At 59.2% G+C, this 19,704-nt stretch overlaps 1 protein-coding gene across 1 annotated transcript in view; it reads left to right on the forward strand.

The window, feature by feature from the left end:
* The first annotated feature begins 10,827 nt into the window (after positions 1-10,827).
* Positions 10,828-19,704, forward strand: part of PLXND1 (plexin D1) — a 50,867-nt gene continuing 41,990 nt past the window's right edge. The window contains exon 1 of the mRNA XM_065884819.1: positions 10,828-12,144. Coding sequence (XP_065740891.1) covers positions 10,828-12,144 — 1,317 coding nt within the window. The remainder of the gene's footprint in view (positions 12,145-19,704) is intronic.

The following is a 19,704-nucleotide window of genomic DNA, read 5'->3' on the forward strand; positions in this document are numbered from 1 at the left end:
CCCACCATTACGCATGCTCGTGGCACTGAGGCCGCCCCCGCCTCCATCTGTCCGTCAAATAGCAGACGCACGCGTGCACGCCCAGCGTTTGCCTGGTTCCACTCAGAGTTAATGCTCCAGGGCAGCCGAAGAAACTGAGGCACAGAGCAGGGCGTTGACTTGCCGGGGAGCTGCAGAGCTGGGGTTCCACCAATGCCGCCTTTCAGAGGGGGCCTGCGGGCCACCCAGGTGAGTCCCGCCCTAGAAGTTGTGTCTGAGGGGAGGGTTTGGGGTGGGCAACCCTGTTAGCCCTTATTGGGTGGGTGACCCCAAACAGGTGGCCAGCTGTCCTGAGCCTCAGTCTCTCCACTGCGGTGGAGCTGAGTCTCTCTCTGGGCTGTGGGGCGGCGACAGGGCCTGGGCTGGGCTGAAGCAGTGTGAGTGCCCACCCCCCCACAGGCTCCCCGCCGCATCCGCCTTCCCTTTGTAGGTGCAGCTGTGCTTTTGGCCTCTGATTCCTAGCAAAAATCCACCAGAACCCACATCCCCCAACCCATGGCTCTTGTCCTGTGTTGCCTTTACCACAAATAATATACATTCTCTGATGAAACTTAGAACATTCAGACTTGAAAGAAAAACTTCAAATTCCCTGCTCCCACCCAGCAAAGCATCAGGGTTCATCCTGCCTGATTCTGCCTCTCCCTGACCCTGTAACCCGGGGTGCACACCCTCGGTGGCGGGGTCTCAGGGTGCCCATTGGTAGCTGCATGACTCGTCCAAGCCCGTGTCCTGGCGTTAGAGCTCTGAGTGTAGAAGCCCTTGGTTCAGAAGGGGCAGGGGTTGCCCAACTCTGCCCGTGGCACGGAGGGGGAAATGAGAATGGAGGGGCAGGGATGGGGTGACATGGGTCCAGTTGAGGAAGTGAAAGTTCTCCTGAGTCCCCTGACCTCCGACAGGGCTGACTGCAGCCGGCCATCACCGCTGCTTGTCTCAGATGGAGGTTTCCAGGGTGGTGCCACCCCCAAACCCAGCCGAAACCATCCTGGGGCCCCGGGCTGTGATGCAGGGAGGGAGCGGGTCCCCTGGTCCCTTGCCCAAGGAGCCTCAGCTCAGGGGGACCGTCCCAGCCTCAGACCCCTGACTTTGGTCTGGCCAGCCAGGCCTCTTGAGTGAGGACGGGGAAATTGGGGCCAGGGAGGGGGCACTTGATTGGCCCTCTTTTCAAGTAGAGGCTGAACCGGGACTAGAGTCCAGCCAGGGCCTCAGATGCCTGACCCAGACATTCTTGGTGGCGGCCTCCGAGTCAGTGCTGGTGTCCCCTGAGTCTGCTGTACCCTCTGAGAGATCTCCAGGGTAACACAGAGCTGAGTTCAAGTCCCGTGCTATCCTCGCTGCTGATGTGGCCTTGGCAAGCCCCTACCTCTCTTTGGCCTTCTGTAAAATGGTGCCAGCGGGACCTTGTGCTCACGTGGGGAGTAGATGAGATAAGTAGAGACTCGCCCTGCGTGGGCCCCGGATGGATGTCAGCTGGATTGGGGGTTTGGGCATGGGGCTGCTGCTGCCCCACCAACCGACCCCAGGTGTGGCAGGACAATGGGCTGGTGGCCATCTGTGCTGAGCTCACCGGCTTCCGCTGGGGCCCCACAGGGCCGCCTGTTTTGCTGGGGAGAGGGTCTCCCCTCCTATCCTCTTCCTCCAGGCCTCCTTCCTGCTTCCCTAGGTGAAGCCGGCCCTTCCGTCCAGGCGCTCATCAATTGCACCCGAGGTGCCAAGCGTCCGGCTGGCCTTCTCAGGCCCTGACTCACTTCCTGTTTCCCGGGGCTAAAAATAGCTTCCCGTGGATGCTAGGCCAGCGCTGGGGGGCTCCCTCCCCGGGCAGCTGCTCAGAGTGTCCACAGCGTGCCCCTACCCAGGCCTATGCACCCACCACTAAGTCTGTGTTCTATTGGGCGCCAAAGCAGCCCAAGGACCCATTCATTGCTTGCTTAGGAATCTAGGAGCACCCCTGGGGGCCTGGCCATGGGGCAGCAGCAGTGAACAAACAGATGAGGACCTGCCCTCGGGTGTCTGCAGACATTAACCAAATGACTCTGCAACTAGGTGCCTTGAGCCCTGTACAGGGAGGGTGTGGAGGCCTCTGACCCGCCGTGGCGTCCACAGAGGTTATGGATGAGGAAAAAGGGGTGGGGCTTTACCCCTTTTCGAAGGGTTTCAAGTTGTAGAAAAACAGATTCTACAGATTTGCAATTTGCAAATCTCCCTCAGGCTGCTTCATGGAGAAGTGTTTCCGGGAGAGGCAGGAGGAGGCGTCCAGGAAGGAGGGGAGGCGGGGTTCAGACCAATGAAGTAGTCTCAGACTGATGGGAGGTGATTAGGCGGTAACGTCTGGACAGGTGGGAGGAAGGGACGGGGTGTCCGGGTGCCTCCTGGGTTTTGCCTTGAGTGCAATGCGGTGGAGGCCTGGGCTGGGTCCAGGTGGTGAGACGCATGAGTCCACGACTGTGGGCAAGTCACTTAACGCCACTGTGCCTTACTTCCCATCTGCAAAGTGGGTGTAATGACAGGGCCTCCCTCCCGGGTGGTTGTCGTGAGGAATAAACGTGAACCTCGTGGGCAGCCTCCATAAACTTTAGCTGCTTTTATTTTCTGCCTTAGGCCTGGTCTTCTGCCATGCGCCAGGGGCTGTGAAAGGGGTGATGAGGCTCCTCTGAGGCAGAGAGGCGCAGCCTCACCCCCATGTTGCAGAAGGGGAAACAGAGGCTGGGAGAGAGAAGCCCTCTGTCCCAGGTCCCGCTGGGAAGTGGTGAGGCAGGATGTAAACCTGGTCACTCTGGCCCCATGGCCTCCCACGGGGATCCCAAAGTGCGCCTCCCGTGCCTGTGGCCCTAAGCTGGGGGAATGGAGGTGAAGCTGGTGCAATTGCCCAGTAAATTTCAACCCAGCCCAGTCACGTCCTCATAGGAAAACCTGTATTTTTAGACTCGCAAACCCTCCCCAGGCCAGGCCTGGCCAGGAGGTGTTGACCTTCCCTGGCAGGTGCGTGAGAGCAGGGGGGGACATGAGCAGAATCCTGGGGGGAAGGAGGGCCCTGGAGCTGTATGGAGTGGGTACCAGCCAAGAAAGTGATGAGAGAACATTTGTTCATCTCCTCCCCCATTCATTCATTCATTCATTCATTCATTCACCCTTGTGAGCCTGCTTTGAGTCTAACCTCCTGCCTAGTCATGCAGGGGGCACAGGTATGCCCCCAACAAGATCCAGCTCCTGAGATGCCCCCTGGTGGGGGAGCCAGAGCAACAGACACATTGTCACCTGGTGTGGGTGCTCTGATGGCGGCAGCATAGGGGGGCCATGGGAGCCCAGAGTAGGAGGACTAATCCAGCCTGGGGGATCTGGGAAGGCTGCCTCGAAGAAGAGAGGCCAGAGCCGAGTCTTGGAGACACCCTGGGACTTAGCCAGGGTGACAGGGCAGGGAGGGAAGTTCAGGGTCATGGTGAAACTTAATATGCACACCAGGACCCTGAGGACTGCAAGGCTTTTGGGACTCAGATTCTGACCTGGGTTGGGGGAGGTGTGTGAGGAAATACAGGCAAAAGATGGTGGCTTATCCTGAGACTCCCGGCTGTGGTTAGTGGGGGCTGCTCTTGAATAAGATGAGGGATGGCGTCATCCAAAAGTCCCTGAAGAACCAGTTCCAAGTTCCTCAACAGAGGGGACTTTGGCCAGGCTGAGTAATACTCACAGGCTGGCCTGCCCAAGGTTAAGGGCTAGACCACCAAAGGCCAGAGGCTGGACCACGCAAGGCCAGGCTGAACTCTACAAAACAGAGATCAGGCTATTGAAGGTTGATAATAAAAATCTTGGAGTTTCAGGAGGAAATCCTCTAGCAGCCCTGGGTGCAGAGGAGGGTGTAGTCTGGAGAGGACAAAAGCCTCTGAGGTGAGGCTCTGGCGGCAGGGGGAAGAGGAAGGGACAGGGAGAAGAGCTGCCTCTGTGGGCACGTGACACCCAAGCCAGCTCTGAGCTCTGTCCAGCTAGGGCAGGGCAGGGGCAGAACTTTCCAGAAGCCAGAGCTGGAAGGATGGCGGGAGCAGCAGCGTCTCCTCCCCATCAATGACTTTAATAATAAATGTCATTGATTATTTACCACGGGCCGGATGGCTGGAGGCTCCACACTCTCTAGGGATTATTTCATTTGATCCCCACAGCCTGGAGGGATAAGAACTCTGAGACCCATTTCACAGGTGCGGAAACTGAGACCCAGAGAGGTGAAGGGACTCACCCTGGGTCATGCAGATGGGAAGCGGAGGGTTGGGATCTGAACCCAGGTCCCAGGACCACAGGATGACAATTCCATAGCCTTGACTGGACCCTACTCCTGGAGAAGAGGGAACAGCCAGACCTAAGAATTCCTGCTCCACCTTGAGCAGCTGGGTGGCCCCAAGCGAGTCCATTTCCCTTTTCTGAGCCTCAGTCTCCTCCTCTGTAAATGGCCCTCACAGTCCCTGCAGTGTGAAAGGTGAAGTTTATGTTGGATACCCAGTAATCCTGTGAGGGCTCCTTAAACTGGGCTCAGGTGCCCCTTCCCCTGGGAAGCCTGCCTTGCTTGCTCCCATGGGCCTGGTTGCTGGAATGCTCCTCTGTGTATCCTCAGGGCATCATCGCTGCTGTGTCCCAGGGTATACAGTAGGTGCTCACTCAGCATCCGCTGGAATGAGCGAGGTTAGACAGACCTGGGTTCAAATCCAGGACCACTGCTTTGCCTCTCTGAGCCTGAGTTTACTCATCCATCAAATGGGATCACCAGCATGGACTTTTGATGGCTTTTGCAAGGATTGGCTGAGAAATGTCTAGCACACAGTAGGTGCTCAGCCCCCGTGACTCCCTGTCCTCTTCTGCTCTGGGCCTCCCCTGCTTCCCTGTGGCTCCATTCGTGGAGTCCCTACCTTCCGCTCAGGAATCACCTGCCCCTGCCTCCCAGCCTGCCCCGGGCAGCTGTCCCCTGGAGATGGCAGCAGCCTGGGAATGTGGGTGGGGTCCCCCGGGGGGCGGCCCTGCCCCCTCCCCCACCCCCGCTGCTGGACAGAGGCCTCAGTGTGGAGCTGCCGGGGTCCTTTCACGGGCCCAGACCCATGACTGGACGTCTGAGAATGCCGCCCATTATCCAACTCACAGAGCACAAAGGGGCCACGCGGGGGCTCGGCAAGCCAGGCGCCCGGGATGGGTGCACGGGGGCTCTGGGTCCCCACCCCGGCCTGCTGCGTCCCCACCACAGAGGGCAAGGATGTGCCCAGAGTCGGGAGAGGGCGTCTGTCACACACAGGAATGAGAACCATTTCCTTCAGCCCCTCGGGGAGACAAAGACAGAAATGAGCAGGGGCTCAGCTCGTCACAGGCAAGGGCGGGCACCCCTCCCGAGCCCTGATACCAAACCTAGAAGGCAACCCCCGCCTCCCCACCCTGCCACCCAGGGGTATCCAGTGGGGCAGGGGAGGGAATACTCCAGAACTCGGAAGGGGGGTAACCCCCGTGGTCTTCCACAGAGTCTGCAGTGGGGAAACACCAGCAGAGCCACGCCAGCAGCACCAGTGGTCTATAATTGAGACACGAGTGTGATGGGTCCTGTGTCCCCTGTCAGTGCTGCCAGTCGAGGGTCACCCGGCCCCTCTTGGGCCACTCCTGTAGGACATGGTGGCAATGACAGGAGACCCAGTGTGGAGGGGCAAGTTTGGCTAGAGATGGGGCAGGGGTCACTTTGGGCCACCTATTTGCTGTGTGACCTCAGGCAGGCCTCTAGGCCTCTCTGAGTCTGGCGTCCATGTTTGTGAGAAGAGGGGAGGGAGACCTGGTGGAGGGTTAATTAAGGCAATTTTTTGTATCCGAGCCCTTAACGTCACTGGCACCGATGAGGCGTCTCGGTGGCAGCCGCTATGAGGATGACGTAATTATCTGGGTCTGGGGGCTCTCCTGAGTGGGGTACAGATGACCAATTTTAGGACCCTGGGGAGAGGACCCCTGTGATTCAGAGCTGGAAAGTCAGTGGACGCCATACTTCCTGACGTGCCAGGCCTTTGACACGTGTGTGTTTTTCTATCCTCACAGCAGCCTTGTGAGGTGGATTATACTCCCCTTTTCCAGGTAAGGAAACAGAGGCTTAAAGGGAGGTGGTGCCACCAAGCTCACCCAGGTGTTGGGGCAGAGCTGCGCCTGGAGCTCAGGTCTCTCAACTCCAAGGCAAGAGGTAGAGAGGGACACAGTGGCCCAGGGCAGAGTTTGGAGGCCGGTGAGCTGTGCAGCTGTGGGCAAGTGGTGTCACCTCCCTGACCCTCAGTGTCCCCATCTATAAAAAGGGGCTGATAAAACCCACCTCTCAAGCTTGTTCCCAGGGGGAATGAGATGGGCAAAGCTCCCAAGGAACTGCAGTGGTGGCTCCTGGCACCATCGGGGCCCACGCTGGGGTTGCTGAGCCGTCCCAGAGGCCTCTGTTCCTGTCACCAAGGCAGTGCTTGGAGCAGTGCGCATGTCAGGAGCACTTCCTGCAGGGGCAGCATTCGCTGAGGCCAGGCCTGAGCGACAGGAGGGCAAGGACCCCCTCCTCCCTGTGCAGCCCTGGCCCCACTGTTATTTTTTCCAATTGAAGAAGGAAAACATTTCCTCCTCCTCCTCACGCTCTGCCCTGGGCAGCCAGAGAGCCGAGGATGGACGGGGCAGGATGGGGAAGCCCCTGCCCAGGCAGCGGTGAAAGGCCCAGGCCCTCCTTCTCTGGGCCAGCCTGGCCACCTACCCCTGGTTGTCCAGGCAAAGACCTGCACCGTCTGGGCCGCCATGTCCTCATCTACAAAGGCACTGGATTAGATCAATGTTTCCCAAATTTTAGGCATTTTGTACCACCAGGGTTATGACCATATTTGTCTTTAAGTTAATGCACATTTTAAATACTTCGATAGGGACTTCGCTGGTGGCGCAGTGGTTAGGAATCCGCCTGCCAATGCAGGGGACACAGGTTCGATCCCTGGTCCGGGAAGATCCCACATGCCGTAGACCAACTAAGCCCATGCGCCACAACTAAGCCTGTGCTCTAGAGCCCTTGAGCCACAACTACTGAGCCCGCGTGCCACAGCTACTTAAGCCTGCACGCCTAGAGCCCATGCTCCGCAACAAGAGAAGCCACTGCAATGAGAAGCCTGCACACCACAACGAAGAGTAGCCCCTGCTCGCCGCAACCAGAGAAAGCCCGCATGCAGCAACAAAGACCCAACACAACCAAAAATAAATAAATTTAAAAAAACTTTGATAAATGCATTTATCAAGCAAGCTTTACATCATTATTATACTTGGAAAGCCTGTAGTATCACTTGCCAAAACCAGAAAATAACTGCAAATATTATAAATAAGGAGCTATAAGTAAATTCTAGAATGCTGAGCTTGAGACCTTCTCTGTATTAAAAATGGACAATGACAAATGTTAGAGGCATTAAAGACACATTAACCCCAAACAGAGTCCTTCTCCTTGATATAATCAGAAGTCTTGAACAAAAACTGAAAAGGGCCTGAATCACAGTGTAAAAGCTGGCCGTCACTCCAGGGTTGACAAATCTGGTTTAGTTAATTCAAATTGAGTTGATGCTGGGTGCTACCTAACCTGCCGTCCTGGGTACCATCCATATCTCCTTGGTTCGCTCTAAAATCCCTTCTAAAAAAAAAAAAAAAAAAAAAAAAAACAATAAAATCCCTTCTGGGAGGATACCGCACCACCTCTTAGCAAGGCCAGGGGAGATGTGGGTTCTTTCATTCATTCGATCCTTCCATCATTCACTCAGCCCAAGTTATCAGCACCTCTCTGCCCAACCGGGGGTATAGGGTGGCTGCCACCATGATCCGTCCTGGCCTGAGGGAGCTCCCAACTAATGGGCAGAGGGGAGAAAGCACAGGATTTGGAGACAGATCTGGGTTCAAATCCTCCCCTTGCTAATAGCTCTCAGTTTCTCCATCTGTGAAATAGGTTCCATGACCCCCTGCCTTTTCAGCTGGCTGTGAGGATGGCATCAGATTGTTCAGGGCAGTGCTGGGTGCAGTAGTTTGCTCTTGGTAGACAGTGGCTCTGCTAGCTACCATGAGGCCCTGATGGGCCATTGCTCAGTGTAAGGGGAAAAGTGGGCATTTGTCCAGTGCCTGCCACGTGCCCAGCACTGTGCTTTCTGGTACGTTCCTTTCTTCACATCATATAACCTCCCAGGGGCTGGTGTGCTATTATGATTGTCTTCATTTTACAGACAAGGAAACTGAGGCTCAGAGAGGGCAAGTGCCTTGCCCTAGGCCACACAGCACTTCCACCTCCAGCTTATGTGAAGACACTTGGACCCCGGCTATGTCTTCTGCGGCTAACCTGGCCCTGCATATCCCCAGCTCCAGGCGGCTCCTGAGGCCCAGCACTCAGCTTGGCAGGTAGTTTGTGTCCAAAGTGCCCGGAAGCATCCACTCCGCGCCAGACTGAGTTTCGACCACACAGAGCATTATCCTCAAGGTTCAGTGGGGGGAGCTGCAGGATGCGGCAAGATGAGCCTAGAGACAGGAAGGAAGCTAGGAGGGGCGAGAGGGGGAGCTAGGGGTGGGAGCTAGGGAGGGAGACAGAGAGAGGCAGAGACACAGAGAGAGAAAGAGATACACAAAGAGACCGACAGTGGAAGGGTGGGGGGAGACTGGGAGAGAGAGAGAGACAGAGAGAAATGGGGAGGAGCAAGAAGACAGACAAAACCAGAGGGGGTGGCGAAGGCTGAGAAAGATAAGATGGGGAGGGAGACAGAGGATGATCGGGGACGGGTGGGGTGAGGTGCACCCCGGCAGGGCTCCCAGGTTGCTTCCACAGGTGGCACAAGATAAGTCCTTCCCACCCTGAGATGGAGGTGGGGACATCGGTCCTATCAAGCTGCCCCCTGAGTGGCCTTGAGCCCCAGGGGTGGGGGATGGGGCCCCGAAAACAACCTTTGATTTCCTGTGTTGAATACTCGTGGCTGTCAGGGCAGTGGTCAGACTGACAGAGGGGGTGGAGAAAGGTAGGCGTGATGAGCACATGCTGATGGCAGGAAGGCGCAGTGCTGGGGGCGTGGGGGACTGCTGTCGGCTTGGCCTTTCCTATCTCCCCCATGCGGCACAGAGAAACCCCTGCTCTTCCTTCCTGACCAGGCGGGAACAGGTGAGGGAGGCCACGCCACCCGCAGAGCCAGGACCACGGCACCATGTGGGAGCCCCCCATTCTGAGAGGCCTGGGCTGGGGGAGAGTTGGGGTGGGATTCAGAGCCAGCAGACTGGGGCTTCCAAACATTGTAGTTCTCCTTCTTATGAGCTGTGCATCTTGGGCCAGTCCATTCACCTCTCGGGCCTCAGGCTGTGAATCTGTAAGGTGGGACAGTAATCGTACCAGCCTCAGAAGGTGGCTGTGAGGGCGAAGTGAGTCAAAACACATGAAGGGCTTGGCATAGTGCCTGATAGGCAGCAAGCCCTGCTTGAGCGCCCTCACCTAAGCTCTGTGACACTGTAAGCACCACTGCCTGCCCTCGCCCCCAGGGCCCACCTTCTCCTCCCAGGTGAAAGGAGAAGCAGGCCCAGTGCCAGCTCACCTGTGGCTGGTCTTCAATAAATCTGGGAGGATTTTAGGTCCTTCCAGAGTCCCGAATAAAGTGGGTGGAAGGGCAGCTGGGTCTCCACAGGAGGTAACTGTGGGCCTCCTGGGGCCATCACCCCCCAGGACCAAGGCTCCACTCTGGGTACCCCGAGGCTTGGCACAGACCTGAAAGCTCCTCTTCACTTCTCACTTATTTATATGTCTGACCCTTGATCTCTGGTCCCTGCCACTTGTCAGACCCCTTTCCGGGCTGGGGATCTTGGAATCTGAGGGGGCAGTGCCCCCTGCCCAGCTGACCCTGGGGGTGTCCATGGTGTGGGATCTAAGGTCTGGACAGTGTCCTGCGACAGGGAGTGGAGTGTCAGGTGGAGAGAGACAGGGAGGGCGAGGGGAGAGGAAGGTGGACAGAGGTGGAGGAGAGAGGGGCTAGAGGGATCGAGAGAGACAGAGGGTCCGAGGGGGCGGGCGCGGAGGGAACCAGGAGAGAGGGAGAGAGAGCCAAAGGCAGAAACACAGGAGAGAAGGGGGAGAGAGAATACAAGGGAGAAAGGGGAGGGGCGGGGTAACAGACGGCAGAGCGAAAGCGAATCAGACTGAGAAAAGGAGAGACAGCACGCACGGAGTTGGGGTGGGGGGCGGGACACACAGAGACAGGGAGATACTGAGAGACACTTACCGAGAAGGAGGAAGAGACAGAGAAGGAAAAAAATAAAACAAGCTCGAGAGACAGGCCAAGCGGCCAAGAGGGAGAAGGAACTAAAGCAACCAGCGACGGAGGCGGAGGCAGCTCCAGGAAAGGAGCCGCGGGCCGCGGGTGCCGCACGGGAGGGTCCTGGAGGGCGCGGGGCAGCCAGACCCAACAACAGCTCAGCAAGGGCCCGGCGCCCGGAGGGCGGGGCTGGCGGGCAGCAGGGGCGGGGGCCCGGGGCGCGTGGGGAGGTGGGCCCGGGGCGGGTGGGGGCCCCGGAGGCGGGGCGCGGCCGGGCCGGGCGCGGCGGGGGGCGGGACGCGAGGGCGTGTCCGCAGAGGAGCCGCCTCCGCCCCGCCCCTGGGTTGAGCGGAGCGGCTGAGCCCGGCCGGGGCGCCGGGGCCGGGGGCGGCTGGCGCGGGCAGGAAGCGCCTCGCGGCCCGGGCCCGCCCCCCGCCTCCTGCGCCTCCGGGCTCCCGGCTCCCGGCCGCGCCGCGCCCCATGCACTCGCCGTGCCGCGCAGCCCGCGCACGCCTGGATGGCTCGTCGCGGCGCGGGCGGCGCACCCCATAGCGCCCGGGCCGCCGCGGCCAGCCCCCTGCCGCCGCGCCCGCCATTCTGGGCCCCGCCGTGCCCGCCACTGCTGCTGCTGCTGCTCCTGGGGGCGGCGCGGATAGGCGCCCTGGAGATCCAGCGCCGGTTCCCCTCGCCCACGCCCACCAACAACTTTGCCCTGGACGGCGCGGCGGGGACGGTGTACCTGGCGGCCGTCAACCGCCTCTACCAGCTGTCGGGCGCTAACCTGAGCCTGGAGGCCGAGGCGGCCGTGGGCCCGGTGGCCGACAGCCCGCTGTGTCACGCCCCGCAGCTGCCGCAGGCCTCGTGCGAGCACCCGCGGCGCCTCACCGACAACTACAACAAGATCCTGCAACTGGACCCCGGCCAGGGCCTGGTGGTCGTGTGCGGTTCCATCTACCAGGGCTTCTGCCAGCTGCGGCGGCGGGGCAACATCTCGGCGGTGGCCGTGCACTTCCCGCCCGCCGCGCCGCCCGCCGAGCCCGTCACGGTGTTCCCTAGCATGCTGAACGTGGCGGCCAACCACCCGAACGCGTCCACCGTGGGACTGGTCCTGCCGCCGGCCGCCGGCACCGGGGGCAGCCGCCTTCTCGTGGGCGCCACGTACACGGGCTACGGCAGCGCCTTCTTCCCACGCAACCGCAGCCTGGAGGACCACCGCTTCGAGAACACGCCCGAGATCGCCATCCGCTCCCTGGATGCGCGCGGCGACCTGGCCAAGCTCTTCACCTTCGACCTCAACCCCTCCGACGATAACATTCTCAAGATCAAGCAGGGCGCCAAGGAGCAGCACAAGCTGGGCTTCGTTCGCGCCTTCCTGCACCCTCCCGACCCGCAGCCGGGCGCCCAGACCTACGCGTACCTGGCGCTCAACAGCGAGGCACGCGCGGGCGACAAGGAGAGCCAGGCGCGGAGCCTGCTGGCGCGCATCTGCCTGCCCCGCGGCGCCGGCGGCGACGCCAAGAAGCTCACTGAGTCCTACATCCAGCTGGGCTTGCAGTGCGCGGGCGGCGCGGGCCGCGGCGACCTCTACAGCCGCCTGGTATCCGTCTTCCCCGCGCGCGAGCTGCTCTTTGCGGTCTTCGAGCGGCCGCAGGGGGCCCCGGCGGCCCGCACGGCTCCGGCCGCGCTCTGTGCCTTCCGTTTCGCCGACGTGCAAGCCGCGATCCGCGCCGCGCGCACCGCCTGCTTCGTGGAGCCCGCACCCGACGTGGTGGCCGTGCTCGACAGCGTGGTGCAGGGCACCGGGCCGGCCTGCGAGCGCAAACGCAACATCCAGGTATGCCCAGGCAGCGGGGGCGCTGGGGACCAGCCCAGGGGGCTGGAGAGAGAGCGTGCGGGTAACTGGGCAGGTTGTGCGCTGAGCGGGTCACATGTGTGAGTGTGCCGTTACCTAGATGTGCGTGTATGGAGACTCAAGTGTATACTCTGAGCTACAGGTGCATTTGCGAGGACCCAGGTGTAGTCGCGAGGATACAGGTGTCAGCAGAGGTGGGGGGCACTGCCGTGAATATGGCCTAGGTGTGCGCGTTGGGCACTCAAATGAGTGCTGGGCTACAGGTGCACATATGTAGGTGTGCGGGGCGGTCGGGTTGTGGATGGGTACCCAGGTGTGCGCTGAAGAGAGACGAAGGTGCATATACATCCCGGCTGTGCAAGTGAGGGTCGCAGCAGTGGGCTGTGTGCACAGCAAGTGAGTGCAGCATCTGACCAAAGGTATGTTCTGGGCCGACTGCATGAGCCCGTGAGGGCTGCCTTTGGGAGTTGGCAGGTGTGTGCATGAGTGTGGCAGGTGTGCAGGGAGGTATGCAGGCGTGCTTCAGGGCCCTGCACATGGGGGGTGAGGGGAAGCAAGGTGTATGCCCCAGACTTGTGTGTCGCTGAGCTGGGTTACACAGGCGTGCGGGCAGGCAGGTGCGTGTGGCAGGGACACACTGGTTCCATAGGGCAGGCCTGGGTGCACAGTGGGATGTGCGCGGCAGGGGACACAGTTGTTTGGGAACCAGTAGGCACTCTGGGGAGGCCGCTGGTTGGCAACTGGGTGTGTTCCTGAGGCCAGCTTTTTATTCATTCGTCCAACACACATTTACTGAGCATGTGGCACGCACCAGGCCTGGGGGCTACGAGGAAGGCAGTCACACTTGTGGAATGCCTACTAAGCGCATCACATGGCATAACTCTAGGTTTTAACAGCAGGCCTCTCAGCTAGGCTCTGTTCTCGTCCCCATTTTACAGATGAAGAAACTGAGGCACAGAGACATTCGCTAACTTGCTCAAGGTCCCACAGAACTAGCAGAGGCAGGATTTGAATCCAGGCTGTCCGGTCTCAGCATCTGTGCGCGTAGCGCTACAGAGCCTTTGCCGCCTTACAGATGTGGAACTCAGAGTGTGTGTGTTGGAGGAGTCCCGGTGACTGGGGTGGGGAGGTGCCGGCTCCAGGAGAGTGGAGGGACGTGAGCGGGACTGCACGTAGCGCTTGAGTGGGCTGTGGGGATCTGGAGGGAACGCGGGGGGCCAGGTATAGGGCCACAGCAGCTGGGGTGGGGGAGTGGGGTCCAGGTGTCTGGGGCTGGGCAGGGCAGGAGCGAGGGGGCCAGGTTGGGAGGGATCGATGTGTGTGTTGATCCTGGGTGGACGTGACACGGGGGTGCAGGAGGGATCTGTGTGTGGTTCCACTCAAGGAAGCGCATCAGCAAGGGGTCACTTCTTTAGAGTGCCCTGGGAGGTGGACCCCTGTGCCTTTTCTGCACTCTCCATCCCGAGCTGAGTCAGGGGAGACTTGGCCACTCCCTTAGGAAGCCTCAGCTTCTCAAAATGCAGAACTTAGCCTTCTCCTGGTGATTACGGAGCTCTCCTTGGGGCCAGGCTCCCTGTGGCTCTGCCCCATCCCTTCTCTGTGATCCTCAGGCCCTGGCAAGAAGCTGTGAGATTAATTATTCCCCTGTGGGTGTGCCCAACACTGGGGCTTTGAGAAAACGCAGATTCCTTCTCCTGCAGCTGGGCCCTCACACTGCCTACCACCCGACTGGCTGGCTGCCCTAAAAATAAAGGTCATGGTGGGCAGGGCAGACTGCCCGGGAGCCGGTCTGCTACCAGCAGGGGCCAGCTTAGTCAGGGTGGTCACCCAGCGCTGCAGTCGGGACACGCACTCTTCCCCCCCCCCCCCAGAGCCACATGCCCCAGTGGGCTGTGTTTGAGGGGACAAGCTTTGTGTCCGGGGGCCTCAGAGCCTGAGGAGGTGAATGGGGAGTCAGTCGCTGCTCTACGGAGGGAAGATCCTGTCGGAAGGGCCTTCTTCGAGCCTTTCCAGGCCTGTGTGTCCATCTAAGCCCTCAGTGAGAGGCAATCCGTGGGATTCCTCAGGCCGCCACAGTCTCCCCCTCCCCCTCCCCCTCTGGCAGGAACCGTCCTCGTTCCCACGGTCCCGTCCCCAGCCTGGCCTGCTGCAGTGACTCACTGCAGAAGGGAGCTGGGGCTTCCCTTTTCTTCGGGGGGCAGAGCCTCTCCAGGGACACAGCCCCGGGGGCAGAGTGCTCGAGGGCCTTCTCCCCGCCACAAGGTGGGGTGGATTCCTGGCCCTCCTTGGCCACTCTCCCTGTGTCCTCCACGCCCCTCTCCCCTTCCCCACGCCCAGCTGTGGGCACAGGCCCCAGGGTCTCGGCCTGAAGCCTCAGGTCGGGGGTGGGAGAGTGATGCTTATTCTTGCTCCTGGCTGTTGCCAGCTCCCCAGTTACAGTCTTAAGAACTTGGACCTTGCACCCGGGGTTAAATTCTACTCTGTCACTTCCCAGCTGTGTGACCTTGACAAGTGACTTAACCTTTCCGAGCCTCCGTTTCCTCATCTGTAAAGTGGGGACAGTAAATCTCTAAGGATTGCTGAGGACCAAATGAATTAATTAACGTAAAGCGCTTTGTGCCCGGCACGTAGCAAGCACCTAGTAGATGTCTGCTGTTCTTGTTATTATTACCCCGGGGGGGCATTATTAGCACAGGTCTGGGCTTCGTCCTGGACAGCAACCAGTGACCTATTTTGGCTTGTTCTGCAACAGTGAAGACCCCACCTCTAGCGCCCGATGGCAGCCTCAGTAAACATTTCCTAAGTCCCTACTGTGTTGCTGTGTGCTGGGAACCAATGATGATTCCCTTACTGTCTGCTCTCGTGGACCATGTGGCTGGTCCTTCCAGCCCAGAGGGATGGGTGCTGTGATCCCATCCTGGCAGACAGAGGCCAGAGAGGGGCATCGAGGCCTCTGGGGAGAGTGTTGTCAAAGCGCAGGTGGGTGGGTGAGCAGTAGTTAGTCACACCAAGCTGGCAGGAGAAGAGGAGGGGTCCAGGCAGAGGCTGTTCGCCTGTCAGAGGCCTGGAGGTAGGAAACAGCAAGACGGACTGGAGCAGTGAGAGGTGGTCGTTGTGGCTGGGGAGGCGAAACAGGAATTATGAGCAGGGCTGGGAAAGGTGGGCAGGCCTGCCATGCGGGTGCGGATAGGCGTGACTGTGTCCTGGGGACATGGGGAACCATGAAGGGTTTTAGCCAGAGCATCTGATCTGAACGAGCACGTCAGTTTCTTCCTCTGTAAAGCAGGAACGATAATAAAAACACCGACCTCGCAGGACCTCTGTGGGGATTAAATGAGATGCTACAGGTGAAGCAGTTAGCAGCGTGCTCGGCACACGTGTTTGCAGTTGCTGTGATGGTTTTTAAGGGAGCTAGTTTAGAAAGTCGTTAGGTGGTTGGTGAGAAGGAGAGAGGAGAAGCAGGGAGAGTAGGAGGAGGCTGGTGCCATCTTCCAGGCAAGTGATTCATTTCTTCATTTACAAATATTTCTTGAGCACCTACAGTGTGGTGGGCACTGGACACAGAGGTAGGGGTGGCCGGCCAGGTGTTGTTCTAGGGGGATGTGACTGGCCTGGTCTGAGGGCACAGAGAGAAGAAGGGGGGGTTGTTCCAGACGGATTCAGATGCCTGGATGTAGCCCCAGAGGTGGGGACGGACAGGATGGAGAAGGGATTTGCCCAGTCCAGCCCAGCATTGGGATGGAAGTCGGGGATGCGACAGGGGTGCCTCTGGGGGAGACGGTGGGTTTGGTGGGGGGGGGCGGGGGTGAGTACCAGGGGCCTGGAGTCCCTCTTCCTCCCAGCCCCGTCTGGCCTGACTGCTCCAGCACCAGGTGGTCTCAGTGGGGCTGGACAACGGGGGACAGGACCCTGCCCTTCCATCTTTTCTCCAGGGATGTCTGCCCCCCAGCAGGGTGGCTCAGCCGGGCCTCTGGATACCCAGCCTCATGCTGTTGCCCTTGGGCCCTCGGGCCTGAAGCTCCAGAGCCTCAGTTGGGGTGGTCTCGGACATTCTATCTCCCTGCCTGGGAGGCTTTGCCCCCTGCTCACCACCTTTAAGGCAGTGAAGAGGAAGGGAACCTTGTCCTCCCAGCCTTGGGCTCCAACTTTGTCCCTGATTGCTTTGGGCATATTTGGGGCCTTTGGACTATTCTGAGAGAGAAAGTGAGAAAATTAGCCTCTGGCATGTAGCTTGGATCCCTTTTCTCAATTCACGTATGTGGTGAAAGTGAGTTGGGAAGTTGCCTGTGCTCTCGGCGGGGAAACTGAGGCACAGGGCCACCCAGCAAGGCGAGGGCGGACTGAGTCCGACTCCCTTCCCTGAATCTTTCCCTTTGGCCTATGAATGGCCATAATATTTGTATTTTAAAAGAAAAAAGAAAACGGACAAGGAAATGTCAATGTTACATTTTCAAGGTGTCTTTTTATAGTAAAGGTGGAAAAAAAAACCCTCAGGCGGTTTTAAACTGGCATGCAGTGGGTGGGTGCCCGTCGTCAAGAAGGCATTTTCTGAACCAATTTAGGGGCTGAAATGCTGGGTGGAGGTGGAGGGAGATAAGCTTCCAAGATGGGCTTTCCATTTGGAGCTGGCCTGGGGGCTGGGAGTGAGCTCCCTGCTGGCCGAGGGTAAAAGAGACACTTGGGGGCACTTAGGAGAGGGGACTCTGGCAGGGTTGGCTGGGATGACCTTCTAGCCTAGAGAGACAGACACATCTTGGGCCAGGAGACGGTTAACATACCTCCCTGACCTGGGAGTGTCGTCAGTCTCAACTGCCAGGTACGTGAGGGTAGAGCTGATGGTGAGTCCTGTTCTCCTGCCCGTAAGCTGTGTGACCCAGGGTGAGTCACTTACCTTCTCTGGGCCTCATGCTTTCTCATTGTAAAATGGGACAGTGTCTCCTTCTGAAGTGAAATCTCACACGAAGTGCCCAGGAAATGGCAGGTGGAGGTATGAGTACCAGGAGAAGAGAAATACATCTGAGAGAAGTGTGCTCAGTGTGTGGAACAGCTGTTGGGGCAGGGAGCGCTCAGAGGAGGGAGGAGATGGGACCAAAGCAGGCCCTGAAGGTGAGCCGGGGTGGGCGAGACGGAGGGGTGAGGCGCAGGTGTGTCAGGTGCCTCCCAGCCCGAGCTCAGCTGCGGGAGGCACAGGCCGAGGAGAGAGCCGCCGGGCGCCGCTTCTGTTAATGGCGAGACGCTGTGCATCTGGTAGGCCTGAGGGTGTGCAGATGCTGGGTGCCCGCTCAGCTCTCTGGGGCTGAAAACTGACCACGGCCACCCTCCCAGTTCTGAGCAGGGATGCTGCGCGGGGCCCTTCACAGGCACCAGTGTGTTTGCTCTCACAGCACCCCCACCCCCACCCCGTGAGGCAGGAAGTGCTGTTATCCCCAGTTTTACAGATGGGGGAACTGAGGCCCAGGGTCCCACGCAGCTGGCTAGTGGCGTAGGGACCTGCAGACTGGCTGTCTGGCTCTGGAGTCTGCCGTGGGTGACCACTGGTGTTAGCTGTGGGCTCTCAGCTGGGGGTTTTGCAGTTACCCCCCCATCCCGTGGAGATTTGGGTGGAGCCCTTTGTACAAAACCCCCTCTGGGACAGCACCTCCCAGCAGGCCCCAGATGGAAGCCGGAATGGAAGCCGGGAGCTGCCGCTGCAGTGACTCAGTTCCTGAGCCAGCAGAGGCTGGCTAGGGTATCTGCAGGGGCCCTGCCACAAGTGGGGGCTGGGGCTCAGGGGGCCTCATGAGGAAGTCAGGGAGGCAGGGAGGCACTTAGTGACATTCATCTCTGAAAATGTGATTGTGACCCCCTGGCCCTGTGGGTGCGTGAATGAGAGATGTGGTCCGTTTGAATGACTTGACAAATCCCTTTCAACCCTGACCCCAGCCCTGGACCGTACTGTGTACTGGGGCTGGGCAGGCCTCCGCCTCCCCTCCAGGGCAGCCCCTCACTGTCCAGCGTTTGCTAGGAGGATGGAGGATCTGTCACGGCCCTGGCCATGCCCACAGTCAAGCCTGCCACACCCACACACACCCAGAGTGGTGGACGGGTCAGTGCTGGACCCTGGCACCAAGTCCCTGGATTCAAATCCTGGCTCTGCACCTCCTCCCTGTGGCCTCCAGCAAGTCACTTACCTTCTCTGGGCCTCCACTTCCCCATCTGTAAAGTGAGCTCAGCAGAGACAAGAACAGGGACCCCTGGAGTTCAGCGGAGGCCTGTGTGAGTTGGCTCAGCCCCTGCAGAAACACCCTCTACAGGAGTCTCATTTGCCGACTGCCACGGCTGCCGGTTTTCATGGAGATTAAGGAAACAGGCCGGCTTCCGGGTTCTGGTTGCTGGAGGGTGGAGAACAGACACGCTGTGTATGGAAGAGAAGCATGAGGGCCTGAAGGATCCCTTCCCCTTTCTGGGCCTCAGTTTCCCAGTCTGAGTTGGGCTATGGGGTGGCAAGAAAGCCCTCACTCTGTCACCAGAACTGCTCCCGTTGGCATCATTATTCTACTTTTATTGTTGTGTCCTGGGAACTTATTCTGTCTCAGGCACTTTGCAAAAGCACTTGATGTATAATGCGTATCTTTTAATCCTGCCAGCAAGGGAATGGGGTGAGTGTTATGCGAAGTCTACAGGAAGGGGAAACAGAGGCCCACAGAGGATAAGTGACTTGCCTGAGGTCACATGGCGGGTAAAAGGTGGAAGAGTGTCTGCTGTCAGAGCCTGTGCTCATCACCTTTACTCCCTGGTTCCTGTGAAAATGCTGACCTGAGGGGTGTGAGTCAAAGAGGCCCTCAAGGTCACAGTGATGGAGTGAATGGGTCCCTTTTAAAGTTGAAGAAATTGAGACCCAGGGATGTTCTTCCCCTGCTGGGGCTGCAGTGGGGAGTAATGAGAACTTCCCAGTGAGGCCAGCAGAGCTGCCGAGCCCCCGTGCCCAGCGTGGTCCCAGGCTGGGGCCAGGTTCCCCGGGTGCAGGGCTCCTGTTTCCCACAACTGCAGCTGTCTCCACCTTTGCCCACCAGAGCCCAGACCTCCTGGGCACCATCTCCTGCCTGTCTGTGCTCCTGGTGGAGGGTTCCCTGGAGTGTGGCAGGGAGGGACTCAGCTCTGTTACATGGCAGCCTGTTAAAAGGCATGAATCGGACCCTGCCCCTATCCTCCAGGAGCCCCCAGACAGTCGGGAAGGAGTTCAGGACAGAAGATATGCCAAAGCAGAGCTGAGTCTCAGGGACTCAGGGAAGGCTTCCTGGAGGAGGGAGGTGTTGGAGCAGGACTTTGACAGATGGGGCTTGGGGAGGCCTTCCAGGCAGAGGCGGAGGCCCAGAGATGCGGTAGAACATGGTTTGGGTACCAGGCAGAGATGAAGCTGAGAGCATGTGAGGTTTGGGGTGCAGGCCGAGGGTTTGGACACTGTCCTGTGGGCTACAGGGAACCAGTAAGGCCTGGGGGAAGAGTGAGACACAGTTGATCTGGTTCTAGAGGAGACCCCGTGGCTGCTGGCCCACATTCGTC

Source organism: Phocoena phocoena, chromosome 10 (assembly GCF_963924675.1).
Source record: "Phocoena phocoena chromosome 10, mPhoPho1.1, whole genome shotgun sequence".
Lineage (NCBI taxonomy): Eukaryota > Metazoa > Chordata > Mammalia > Artiodactyla > Phocoenidae > Phocoena > Phocoena phocoena.